This window comes from Castor canadensis, chromosome 2 (assembly GCF_047511655.1).
Source record: "Castor canadensis chromosome 2, mCasCan1.hap1v2, whole genome shotgun sequence".
NCBI lineage: Eukaryota > Metazoa > Chordata > Mammalia > Rodentia > Castoridae > Castor > Castor canadensis.
This window is the reverse complement of record NC_133387.1, coordinates 65,771,641-65,785,069: the sequence shown is the minus strand read 5'-3', so window position 1 is coordinate 65,785,069 and position 13,429 is coordinate 65,771,641. Positions and strand designations below refer to the sequence as shown.

Here is a 13,429-nt window from a genome sequence, read left to right as displayed (position 1 = left end):
TGGAAAGGCCAAACCATTTTTAACCAATATGTTATATAATTTGAGACAGATCTTTATTTGGAAAGCTACAAGATAATCAGAGTTAGCTTTGTTTCCATATTTTAAATATTTTAATAGTATGAAATTTTTATTATAAAGGAAATAAATAAATCATTATAAATCTACATTTGTTTTATGCAGTCATATCAACTGACCTAAAACATCTAGGCCTTGGCCTGCTTCCTCCTCTAACAATTCTTAGAGGATTTAAATAATGTGTGTGAAAATGGTTTGTGAATAATAAAGCACTTTATAAGTGTTAGATTAAGCTAGATTACAAAGCCATATGGGAAATTTTAAAAAATTAATACTACCTGCTTTTCTAACTTTCTACTAAATTTTGTTATTTTTTCTCATAAATGCCTTATCCTATAACTAATTTTTTTTATTTGATTAACTGATTATACTGTAATTCAGGCAAAAATTTAATAGCTTCTGAACAAGCAGAAGCATTACAAGGATACTATTATTCCTCTTTCCTTTTCAGTAATGAGAAAAAATTTGATAAGAGTTTTTGGAAATGACAGAATGAAAAAGCTTACAATCTTTTCTTCTAAAGGTAGAAAAAAATGTATGCTTGTTAAAATAACAATGAAAGAACTCCTAATTTCTCATAGGGTAATTATGGTCACCTAAAGTCAGTTCTCTCCACAAAATCAGTAAGGAAAAAAAATACCCATAACCTTTCCCTGCATTATAGTCTCATGGCCAGCATGTGTAGGTCCCTTGACCTGACTGGGGGTGACTGGGGATTAAGAAAAAGACACAAAGACAGGCATAGAGAAAGCTGGGGTAGGGTGGGTCCGATATTCCTGATGAGAGATGCCAGTGACCTCCTCAGCCTCCAAGTGCATTTATTTATACAGCATGTATGGGAAAGCGGGGCGAAATGCAGGTCGAGTTCTCATGGGTTCATTCGCATAGGCAGCGTAGCTGTGATAAGTTGTTATTTAGTACAGACTATACTGCCCAGGTCAGTGTGTCCTGTTTTTCTTGCAAGTCAGCCTTGCTGAACCTTGCCTCCCCTTGGCTGGGTCTGTGCCTGTCAGCCAAGAGGCCCATGACAGAGCAATGCTCATGTCAAGGTCTATTTCCACTGCCTCAGTCTCCCCTCTTGCAAGGCAGCCTTGTTGAACCTGGCTCACTTCCTTCGTACTGGGGTCTTTCCTTCTCAGCACAAAGAACTTTGACATGGCCTTGCTCATGTCAAGGTTTCTTCTCAGTCTATTTATAGTTACTGGTCTCTCACATTATAGACAGGAGTTAGAGATTACTACAAACTTTGGTCTCTGTGTTAATAATGAGGTGAATAACAAACCACAGAGCCAGCTCTTCTCTGTTCTCATTCTTTAAGTGAGAAGTCAAGCAATGACTACTAGTGAAGGAAGAAAGGACTGTGGGGCCAGGGAATGGGTTGACTAGTAGCAGTGACATACAAAGGGAATCACCTCCAGAGAGTCCAATCCCAAGTGAACAAATATTAAGAACAGTTTTGAGGTGCAAAAGATAGATCCCTGACTACTAGAGAAGCAAAAGAATGTTCTAAGAATTTGTAAGCCAGAGTTAGCATGGCAGTCTTACTAAAGTACTGTTTCAGGGGAGACAAGGAGTTGATTTGGAAGGGCATGATATTTCTTAGAAGCCTGGCAGGAATGGAAAAGAAAGAAAGGAATGAAGTGGTTGTGGTGGTACACACCTTTTATACCTCAGTAGGCTGAGGCAGGAGGATTGTGTGTTTGAGTCCAACCTAGGCTACATAATAAGACCTTGACTTTAAGAAACAACAACAAAAGACAGAAAAAAGAAAAGAAAGGAAGGAGTAGAAAAACAAAACAAAAACCAAAATCACCAGCAAGTGTGAAGCCCTGTGTTCAAACATCAATACTGCAAAATAAAAACAAAACAAACAACCAGAAGGCAAGCCAATCTCCGCCTTAGAATGACACTATGTATTAAAGAAATTATTCTTTACTGTTCTTATAGAAGAAAACACTTCAGAATTAAATCTCCTGAGCCCACCCCAAAACCTCACCCATGCCATTCATTCATAGAATAATCTCCATCATTGTTGATGTAGCACACGTTAGGCATTTCAAAATGAAGAGTAGACAGACTAGAAAAGCCATGTAAAGGTATTATGGGAAGAAACAGAAAATAGAGTAAAAATAAACGCCACACCCCAAACCCAAATTAAATTTTTAAAAAAGCATCTTCGGATATGAAAAATACTTAAAATTAGCAATTTGCCAACCTAGAACAGGAGGATATAAACAAAAGTTGATCAAACTCAGGAATGCAATTCAAACAAAAGTAATCATCAGAACCTAAAACTTGAAAGTGTTTGATGTGCCCACTGTAGAGGAACTAATAAAGTAATCTTAAATTGACAGAGGCCACTATGGGAAGGTGACCTGGAAGTAGTGAAGAGGTGTGGTAGAGATGAACCAATTTGGGTTGTAATACACAAGTGCATAGAAGCAATGCTAGGACTCTCTCTTATAGCTGTCTTTATCTCAAGCTAACAAAAATGCTATGTCTTTCTTATTACCTCTTATGTTTTCTCTTCAACAAAGTTTGAGAAGAGGGCAGAACACATTCGGCCTGGAAAGGAGGGGAGGGAGGCGGAGGGGGGCAGGGGGGAGAAATGACCCAAACAATGTAAACACATATGAATAAATGTATAAACAATAAAAATAAATAAATAAAAAGAAAAGTTCAAAAAGAAAAAATGAAATTATGAGATACGCAAGAGTAGATGCAACTGAGGATATAATAAGGGCCATCGAGGAGAGGAGTATAAACAACGAAGAGACTAAAAGTAAAGAGGCGAAATTAAATCAGGTAGAATTTGATGAGTATTTATAGGCAAAGAAGATTCAACATATATAACTCGAGTTCCTGAAGATGAGAAACAATGGATCAGAATAAAGATGTAATACTGCAATCCAACTAAACTTTGTAGAAATAAAAGAAGACCTGCTTTTATACATTAGAAGGCTTCATTTTCTCAATTAATCCAGAATAGTCAATTCTATGATAGTCTGTCGCACTGTGACAAATTATCACAAATTTGGTGGCTCAGAACAGCACACATTCATTATCTTATACTTCTGAATGTCAGAAGTCTAAAATGGATCCATAGGATGGCATTCTATCTGCAGGCTTTTGCCTTTTGCAAATTCCAAAGGGTGCCTGCATTCCTTTGCTTGTGGCTCCTTGTTCTATCTTTGAAGCCAGCAGAATTACATTTTCTCTTCTCTCTGACTTCATGTCTTCCCTCAGAAGGATCCTTGTGATTGCATACTGGATAATCCAGTATAGATTTTCTGTCTCAAGATCCTTGACTCAGCCATACCTGCTAAGTCCTTTTTTTCCACATAAGGGAACATTTATTTGAATGTCAGCCTACTACCCTGACTTCTTTGTAAAACTTTTTAAATTTTTGCCTGATCTTCCAGGCAAAAAGAGAAGTCACTTACAAAATAAAAATAATAATAGAGCAAGACAACAAATTGTCGTATATACATATATGACATATATGCATATAAATAACATCTTCCCTTTGTAATTAGTGTGTAGTCTGTAATATGTTTCTTCCACAAAAGTGTTGAGTACAGAAATAAGCATTGTGAATCTACCCTCCTGCTTCCCTAAGTCATACTGAAAACCTTTTTCTTTAATGGGCACATTATACTGATTTGTTTTTATTAATATGAAGGATATATGTTTTATGAACTGTCATGCTATCTTGCTGAATTTCTTTGTGTGGCTTTTTTGTCTTTTTTTTTTTTTGTGGTACTGGGGTTTGAACTCAGGGCCTCACACTTGCTCAGCAGGCGCTCTACCTCTTGAGCCACGCTACCAGCTTTGTTTTTCATCTTTTCGAAAGAAAATTTTGTATTTAAGACAGTTTGCATTTTTATTCAGTTTTGTCTTTTATTGCAATGTCATATGTGGTGCCCTTAATTCCCATTTTTCCTACAATGTAGCATAAAGGATCAGTGAGATTGTTTTGTAATAGAGAGAAGGCATTCTGAGACTGGTGAAGCCTACTGCTGCATTTGAAAGTGTATTGCTTCATGGTAAGCAACTTGTTATTGCTAATACTGTTGACCCTCTTTTACCCAAATAAAAACATGTACTAAATTTAACAAACAATAGTAATTACGTATTTTATATTACCTAATTGATGAATAATCGGCGTGAGCAGATTAAAGAAAAAGGAAAGGAAAGTCATAGAAAGATGGACTCTGACTCAAAAAGCTATTGGGAATATATATTGATTTTATAACTTTTATAAGTAGTTTGGACAAATTTTGGGGGAAAAAAAGCATGTTCTTGATTCATCTTTTTTTTTTGGCAGTACTGGGGTTTGAGCTCAGGGCCTACACCTTGATTCACTCCACCAGTCCTTTTTGTGAAGGGTTTTTTCAAGATAGTGTCTGACAAGCTGTTTGCCCCATCCGGCTGCAAACCATGTTCCTTCTGATCTCTGTCCCCTGAGTAGCTAGGATCATAAGTGTGAGCCACTGGTGCCCAGCTTCTCTTTAAATTTTAACCTATTTAGTTTCTCTTAATCCAATGATAATTTGGAATCTCCTTTGGAAATTTATAATCCGTGTGTGTGTGCATGTTTGTATTTATTTATTTATAATATGTCTGGCTTTTAAAAAAAATCAAAGATCTCAGTAAAAAACATTTCCTGTACCACTAAGCTTCATAACCTTAGTCAAAATAATTACACTCTGTTACCCTCAGTTTGGCTATTTGCCGGGAAAATGCCATTTTCTTTACTGGGTTCATAATAGACGTTTAGTAAATGTTAGTTTCCTGCTTTTTCCTTAAAGATGATCAGTCTCCCCATTGTCCTTTTAGAGTTTTAATAATAACCACATTCAACTGGAAGTTGTTACATAAGAAAAACTTCAACTGTCTAAAAATCATGTTTTAATGCTGTAACTGATAAAATTTTAATTTAATTTGCTTTTATGAGAAGTAATGAAAGTGGGAATCCCTTAAAAAATCTGTGAAGCACACTGTTGAGTTATAAGATGGAAGAAGTGATATGTTTTGAAAGTCAGCTTGCTGTACTAGATCTGCTGTCGACAGTTTATTAGTAACCCATTCAAATTTCCCATATTACTATATTCTCAAAATTTTCAGCCAAGCCTATGCTTTAAAAAATTTACACAGTGTGATTTGGGGTGTTTAGTTGTTTTGATTTGGCATTACTCTTAAATTAGCATTTTTTATTTTTTATTTTTCCCATGTCTCCCTGCATATAATACAGACCAGGCACAGGGACTGAGTTGAGGTGTATGTGGAGTAGGTTTACTTTCCCTCTTCTTTATACAGTCATTGTAAGAACACAACCTGTGGTAACGACCAGGAGGCCTTAAATTAGCATTTTTAAGAACCTTGTAAGAGACTTCCCACCTTCTTTATAATATTTTTATATCATAATCACTTTATATTTTGTCCATTTCATTTTAATTGCAAGTAAGGCTAGGGTGGGACAATAAAATAGCATGAACTCAGCAGGTATCCTACAAGGATTCAGCCCTGAGTTCCACTGTTCATTGTGTGGTTTTTGTTTTTTGTGATACTGCGGTTTGAACTGAGGTGTTTGCACTTGCTTAGCAGTTACTTTACTACTTGAGCCATGCCTCTAGCCCTTTTTTTGCTCTGGATATTTTGTAGATAGGGTTTTGCTTTTTGCTCAGGCAGGCCTGGACCACTATTTTACGCTTCCCACCATCAGTAAGATGACAAGCACGTGCCATCCCACCCACCCAGCTTTTTTCTATTGAGATGGGTCTGTGCAAACTTTTTTGCCCAGACTGACCTGGAACCTCGATCCTCCTGATCTGAGCCTCCCACATAGCTTAGAATGGCAGGTGACACCACTGCACCAAGGTATTGATTGAGATGGGGGTCTTGCTAACTTTTTGCCTGGATTACCCTCTAAAGGTGATCTTCCTGATTTCAGCCTCCTAAATAGCTAGGATTACAGATATGAGCATCAGTGCCCAGTTACAGTGTGTTCTTGAACAATTTAACCTTTTGGCATCAGCATTGAGATATAACTAAGGGATTTTTACAGAGTTTAGAAATAGTGCATAATGATTGTATCTAATATGATAATTAGAATGGTGAGTTTTATTGAATGTCATGTAGTATTTATTTGTTGATGCTTTTGGCTAGCTTTACATTTATGAAGTAAAAGATTAAAAAATTAATACCTGAATATTGCCTTATAAGTTTATTTTGTTTTACTATATGGCAAATTGTTCTGTACAGGTACAAAATATATGTAGATATATAAATAATTTAGTTTTTTAAGGCTTTAAGTACAGCATATTAATTTAATATACTTTCAATCTGTTTATGTTCTGTATTTTCTTTTCAGTTCCCAGTGGGAAAAGCTACAAAAAGAGGACACAGATCCAGGACAATTAAAAGGTGATACCTTTGATAAAGAATTGAGACAGTTACCAAAGACACTGCTTTAATTATACATGCTAAAATTTATACTAAAGAGCATTCAGTCAGCAAATAGTGTTATAAAAGAATGTATTTTTCAAGCTGTGATGATACTTTGATTAATGATTTTCCTTCAGCTGAATATCAGTTTTTTATTTTGTAAATTTGGGGATTATATCATGTGCAAGTCAAGCAATTTATAGTTCTTTTAATGCTTTTATTAAAACAATTCAATTATATGGTGCAGTTTTATGTCAATATATGTACATGCTTCATCAGTTTTATTGTAAAATCCAATTTTAAGTTAACACAGTTTAAGGGTATACTTTGGTGGTTTCAAAGCATTGTACTTTTGTTTTCTTTAAGAAAAATTATTTAGGATTCATCCCAAATAGATGAATCCAAAATTCATTTATCTTAAAAAATAAATGAATATCTAAAATGTTCTTATTTGTAAAAGCTGTCAGTGTCTAATAGTTAGAGAAATGGTTTGAAATGATGGTATTAAGATTCTGATTTGTCTGTTTTGATTTCTGAATTCTCCAGGTGATTTATAAGTGATTTCTAGTTGTGTGTTGGAAGGGAAGAAGATAAATGACTGAAATTAGAAAAATCTACAGTAATTGGTCTGCACTACTTTCTAACTATGTAACCAGTTTCATCTACAAAATGAGAAGACTATCTAGCTTAAGTTACTGCAAAGACAGTAAAGCACCTAGTACAGTGTCTGACGCATAGTAGATACTCAGTAAATATCAGATTTCTTCTCTTCCCTTAAGAACCATTGCTGCTTGACTGACTTTGTTGTTTTGCATATTCATCCATTCATTATGTCCTATGTGCATGGCATTGTAGAGATTTAAAAAAAAAATACTAGATATGGCTCCTTCAGTAAACAGTGTATTTTGGTAGGGAATACAATATATGTATACTTAATTGTTAATGTAAGGCATAATATTATGTGAGATATGTGAAATACAAAGTAGGAATTGATAGTAGAGGTAAAGTTTTCTATTTTGTTGTGGTAGGGAAGTATCGGGGAAAGTTTAATGGAGACCATAGCCTCGATGGAAAGAATGGATAGGATTTAGACTTCAGAATTACTGAAGCCAAGCAAAAATTCAGAATGGATAGGATTTAGACTTCAGAATTACTGAGCCAAGCAAAAATAATAGAATGAGCAAAGCATGTCACAGCACTACCATTACCTTCATCATCAAGTCGTCGTAGCATTTGAAGCTCAAAGTGTAGATACTCTGAGTGGAGATACCATATGGAAGTCAAAAGATAAGTGAGAAAAGGTACTTAAAACCTAATGGTAGGGCAGGTGTTGTGATGCCCTGCTGTACTTGGGACACAGAAATCAGAAGGATTGCATTCTGAGGCCAGCACAGGCAAAAAGTTAGCAAGATTCCTTTCATCACATAAGGTAGGCTTGGTGTGTGCGCCTGTAATCCCATGTAGGAGGATGGCATTCCTAAACCAGCCTGGGCAAAAACTTGGGACCCTAACTGAAAAGTAACAAAGCAAAAAGGAGCTAAGAGTATAGCTCAAGTGGTAGAGTACCTGCCTAGCACAAGGCCCTGAGTTCCCAGTACACAGGCGCGCGCACACACACACACACACACACACACACACACACACACACAAACAATAACTGATAAATATCATCATGAAAGCATTTTGTTGTATAGGTCTCTCGGCATATACTCATGTGGAACTTCCATATTACTCTAAGTTTATTCTTATTGCTGCATATCTTGCTTCATACAACCCGGCAAGAACTGACAAGAGGTTCTTCCTTAAGGTAATAGTAACATATCTTTTACTTTATTTTTGAAGATCCCAGGAATACAGTTGGCTTTCTATATTCATAGGTTCTATATCTGCACATCTACCATCTGAGGATCCAAAAAAAATTCTGTATTGAACATGCCTGTTTTCTTGTCGTTATTTTCTAAACAATACAGTAACTACCTTTATAGCATTTACACTTTATTAGGTATTATAAGTAATTAGAGATGATTTAAAGTACGCAATAGGTTATATGCAACTAGTACACCATTTTATATATGGGGCTAGAGTATCCTTGGATTTTGGTGTCTGGGGGGGCTCCTTAAATCGCGCATGGATACTGAAGAATGACTGTTTTGACATTTCTCAATGCCTTTAACTTTCTAAGAGAGATTAGAATACAAGATTGCTAATATGTATTTAGGAAGTCTTTAAGTATCACACTGAAATTTGGGAGAAGGTTGTTAATTTTACATGAGAGGAAATCAGGTGTAAGTTGCAAGTCTAAAGCCTTTTCACTCCTTAAAAACATCTTTGCACATGTTCCTTTTTTCTGGAAACCTCCTTCTCTATTCCTCACCCTTTAGGTTTCTGTTGAAATGTTCCTTCTTGGATGTTTTCTCCCCATAAAACCTATCTTAAGTATTATTTACTATCTCACATGCTGTTTGCTTTCTTCTTTAGACTTAACAACAATTTGTGATTTTTTTTTTTTTTTATCATCTTGCACACTACTCTTTAGCCTCATGAGGGTAGGGACCACATCTAATCCCCCCCCCACTGTTGAATCCTGAATGCCTAATTGTTCTCAGCCATTGGATTGCTACCATCCCTTAAGAGATGAATTAAAACCCATTTATATTTGTAAGTTCTGTTTTTATAGCAATAAATGTACAATACTAAATCGATACAAAAAAAATCTTCTAAAAAGTATCACTATTTTAAAGCCTTTTTATGTGTAGAAAAAATAATCTTTCATCCACACCAAAGCTATGTAAGCCTAAAACATATTGAAGTCCAATGTATGCAAGGTGATAAGTAGAAGTAAAAAATTTAAAAGTCTAAGGTACATAAATTGGTATTATGTATGCCATATTTTAAACAAATGAGCTTTTGTAATTTTGATCAAGTTTTAAGATTTTTAAACTAGTTTTAAGATTTTTAATCTTTAAAATTATTTTAATTTTAGCATCATGGAAAAATCAAGAAAACCAGCTTTCTAAAGAAACATGAAAAGGTATTTATACTGTGAATTCCCTTATGGGAGAAACTTAGAAATTTCAGATATTATAGGAAATAGGTGGATGTGTAACTATAATAACCACTTGCATATGACAACTTACTTGTGTCGATATTTCATATTGTAATAGTATTTTATTATGTTGAATACAGTGATTGAGGCACATTCAAGTGTTCTGGTGCTGCAGATAAAACTGAGTTGACAGTTTTTTAAAGATTTAGTTGATAAAAAAGAGCATCTAAATTGTTTAGCACAGCTGGTTAGATGTGGGTATTATCCTCTTTTCCACTTGGAATACCCTCAAAAATGACATTGAAAAATTGAAAAAGGTCCAGGTGTGGTGATGCACACCTGTATTCCCAGCTACCCAGGAGGCAGAGGTGGAGGGGGAGCATGGCTCAAGTGGTAGAGCTCCTGCCTGGCAAGTGTGGGGCCTGAGTTCAAACCCCAATACAACAAAAATAAGTTAAAAAGGGAACCATAAAGACTAAACAGATGAGAGTCCTCCACAGTTTGGAGCTTTGAATTTAGAATTGCATAGCAGATAGATATTCAGGTCACTAAGCAGATGAGAAGAGACTAAAACCAAAGTCTAAAATCAAGCTGATTTAGTCTGAAGAATCTGGAAGAGCTCAGGAAATAGAGTCATTAAGTACTTTTGAAGGTAGGTCAGTGAGGCAAGAAACTGATGAAAGAGGCTTTAAACTGTTCAGATCATTTGTTCTACTTGGTACATCCAAATGGCTACTGTTTCTCTTGGCCAAAGATGAAGAAGTTTGAACTGTAGAGTATACCGTTTAAGCTGTGAGTTTTCACTCTCATTCTTAGAAGCAATTTTGCTCAGTATTCATTTCTAAATTGATAGTGTTTTCTCAGGATTTGATGACATTATTTTACTGTCTTTTTCCTTTCACCATTGCTGCTAAAAATCTATTAATCTTATTCCTTTTTTGGTGACTATGAGGCCCTGAATTCAAAACCCCAGTTTTGACAAAAAAAAAAAGAAGAAAAAAATCACTATTAAAAATAATATTGTCACTGACAATTTTGTATATTCTCCTTGTAGACATCTGAGTTTCTCGAAATAGGATTGCTAGGTTAAAAAATGGGACAAAAGGCCCCATGGGGGTTACCAAACCAATGTACAATGTAAGGCTATTTGGAATTGTCACAACAAATCTCCCCCCATTTTATGCTAATAAAAATGGGTAAAAATGGGGCAACAATGTGTTTGCCAACATTGTTTCTTTTTTGGAGGACATATGAAGAATTCATTTCTCAGTCTCTCCTGCAGTTAGATGGAGATCACGTAACTGAGCTTTTGTTACTGCAATATAAGAAGTAATATGTAAGCATTTCTAAGCCTGTGCTTTTCAAACCACTGGATCCTTTCTTCTTTCCCATTGATGGAAACTTCAGAGGCCATCTTGTTTCATTTGGATGACAGACGTCATCCAACCATACTCAGTTATGTTGTGAGCAATATATAAACTTTCATTATGGTAAGCCACTGACAGAACTGCACCTCTAATTAGTGAATGAGGCTGATAGTCATGTCATGTAGTTAGACACTGAAGTTCCTTTTTGTATCATTTATCCATTTCTCTGTTGGGTTTTTGTCTTTTCCTTTCTAGTTTCAAAGAGTCTATTAAAATTCTAATCACTTATCTGTTGTATGAGTTTAAGGACAGTGGTCTGTTGTATGAATTTAAGGATAGTGGTAGACTCCATTGAAGGCTTTGGAGTCCATTAATCTTGGAATTCAATCCTGGTCCTATCACATATAAACTAAATGTATGTGGGAAAGTTAATTTATTTTTAGTACTCAAAGCTGAACAGAAAATGAGAAAACAGATCTGAAATTACCCCCAGAATATAGGGTAATGCAGAGACCAAAGAGAATGACAAAGGTGAATGACTTAGACTAAAGGATATAGGGAGAAGTCCTAACATTCAATGTTTCAGGAAGAATGACTGGAAAGAATGGTGAAGAGGCAACATGTGAAAAGTTAATGACTAAGACTTTATTAGAATTGAGTAAAGTCAGTGTTATTCAAATTCAGAAACAAAAACAATCTCAACTAAAAAGTAATTTAATCACAGTGAAATTGTAAAAACAAAGATGAAGAGAACTTACAAGCAATTAGCAAATTCATGCTTGCTAGGCAGTAGCTCTGTCACTTGAGCCATGCCCCTAGCCCTTATGTGCTGATTTTTTAAAAATAGAAAATATTGTGATACAGTCATACAATGGGTTTCTAAAATAGACTAAAAATGGATTAGAGCTACATGTATGTAATATGGATAAACCTTTAAGACATAATATTGAAAGAAAAAAGCAGTATGATAAAAAGGTGTGTCCAAAATGACATTAAATTTTAAGTCATGTAAACAGTGCTGTATATTGTTTGTGGAAAAATAAACACTAAAGTATAAAAACCATCATGAGAGTGATAAAAACATCACATTCTAGATAATCATTCTTTCTAGGGACTAAAAGGAAAATGAGATAGGAAGGTGTTCAGAGGGCTTCAGCTTGCCTGTAATGTGATCTTATTTTTTATTTCTTTGTACATATTGCATAGCAGTAGGATTTTGATAAAATTTGATGGTGAGTGGATTGGTTATTTATTACATTAACAATCTACTTTTCTAAATATTTGAACTATTTAGTGAGAAAAGCATATAAAATTTAAGAGCTGGAAAATACTAAACTATATTTTATATATAAATAGCAAAGCATATACTACATTTTGCAATTCTGAGCAGATATTTTTCTTTACAGTCATTGTTTGAATAGTTAACTCCCATGCATGTAAATAGTTTACCATTTTATTTGCCTTTGCTAACATAAAGTATTTAAATTTTTTCATTGCTACTGGAATTATCTCTCAATAGAGTAGAACTTCTACTGTAGTTTTCTAATACAGTGATCATACCATATAAGTTTATATACAACTAGGAACATTTTTCAATTGTTAAAATTTTTTATAAATTATACATTGTTTCAAACTGACAGCATATTCACAAAATATGCAGTGTTTATTAGTTTTCTAACCTAAGCTAGTGTTTATGCTAAGTGATCTTTTTAGAACTATTAATGTTGAACAAGTACATTTTCCAGGAAGTGGTCAAAGGAGGAATGGCTATAGATTCTCACCTCCTAGCAGTTAAAAACCTGGTATTGATTATGCATTATGTTGACAAATCACTTGGCAAAGTCACTTAACATCTATTTACAATAGCAAAATAGCAGTGCAAGATTGTGAAAGACTGTAAGTTCCTTAATATTTATTGATGCTAAGAAAATCTTAAGTATGTTAAGTGTTAAATCATGATCATATCAGGTAAAATTGTAAGTGACGGACTGCAGGCTAGATTTGTTAGCATCTTTGGGGAGCAAGTATAAGTATATTACTATGAGACTTTATAGTACAAAAAGTGAGTACTCTGGTGTAAGAAGAAAGATACATATTTTTTTTTTTTAACAGACAAGCAATCATCTCCTTGGACCAAAGCCTTTTCCATTAGACAGGTTACTAGCAATATTATATAGTATTGTGGACAGCAGAGTTGCTCCAACAGCAAATATATTTTCTCAGGTAAGTTTATTTATAGATTATTATTTATTATCTTTAATCAAGTTTTCAAGTACTGTAGTTGATTTCCAGGTGTTCAGATTTTTGTTTAGAATATTGCACCCATTTTAATAACTGCACAATGAACAGTGTTCTCAGTAAGTACAGAATGATGGATTCAATCAACCAGTCAGAAATATTCAAAAAATTTTTTTTCCTATGCTGAATATGTATAGGCTTTTGTCATTATTCCCTAAACAATACAGTATAATAAGTATTTACATAGCATATACGT

The 13,429-nt window shown here is 34.6% G+C and overlaps 1 protein-coding gene and 1 non-coding gene across 4 annotated transcripts in view; one reads left to right on the top strand and one right to left on the bottom strand.

Annotated features, from left to right (window-relative positions):
* The window catches only part of Orc5 (origin recognition complex subunit 5), a 66,291-nt gene that overhangs the window by 26,760 nt on the left and 26,102 nt on the right, over window positions 1-13,429 (top strand). For all 3 annotated transcript variants that reach the window (XM_020153286.2, XM_020153285.2, XM_074064927.1), the window contains 4 exons: window positions 6,449-6,501; window positions 8,217-8,329; window positions 9,506-9,553; window positions 13,048-13,158. In XM_020153286.2, the coding sequence (XP_020008875.1) occupies window positions 6,449-6,501; window positions 8,217-8,329; window positions 9,506-9,553; window positions 13,048-13,158 (325 nt within the window). The remainder of the gene's footprint in view (window positions 1-6,448; window positions 6,502-8,216; window positions 8,330-9,505; window positions 9,554-13,047; window positions 13,159-13,429) is intronic.
* LOC141421143 (small nucleolar RNA SNORA51) lies at window positions 5,305-5,434 on the bottom strand. The gene has a single exon (XR_012445817.1). It is a non-coding gene; the product is annotated as a small nucleolar RNA SNORA51 (small nucleolar RNA).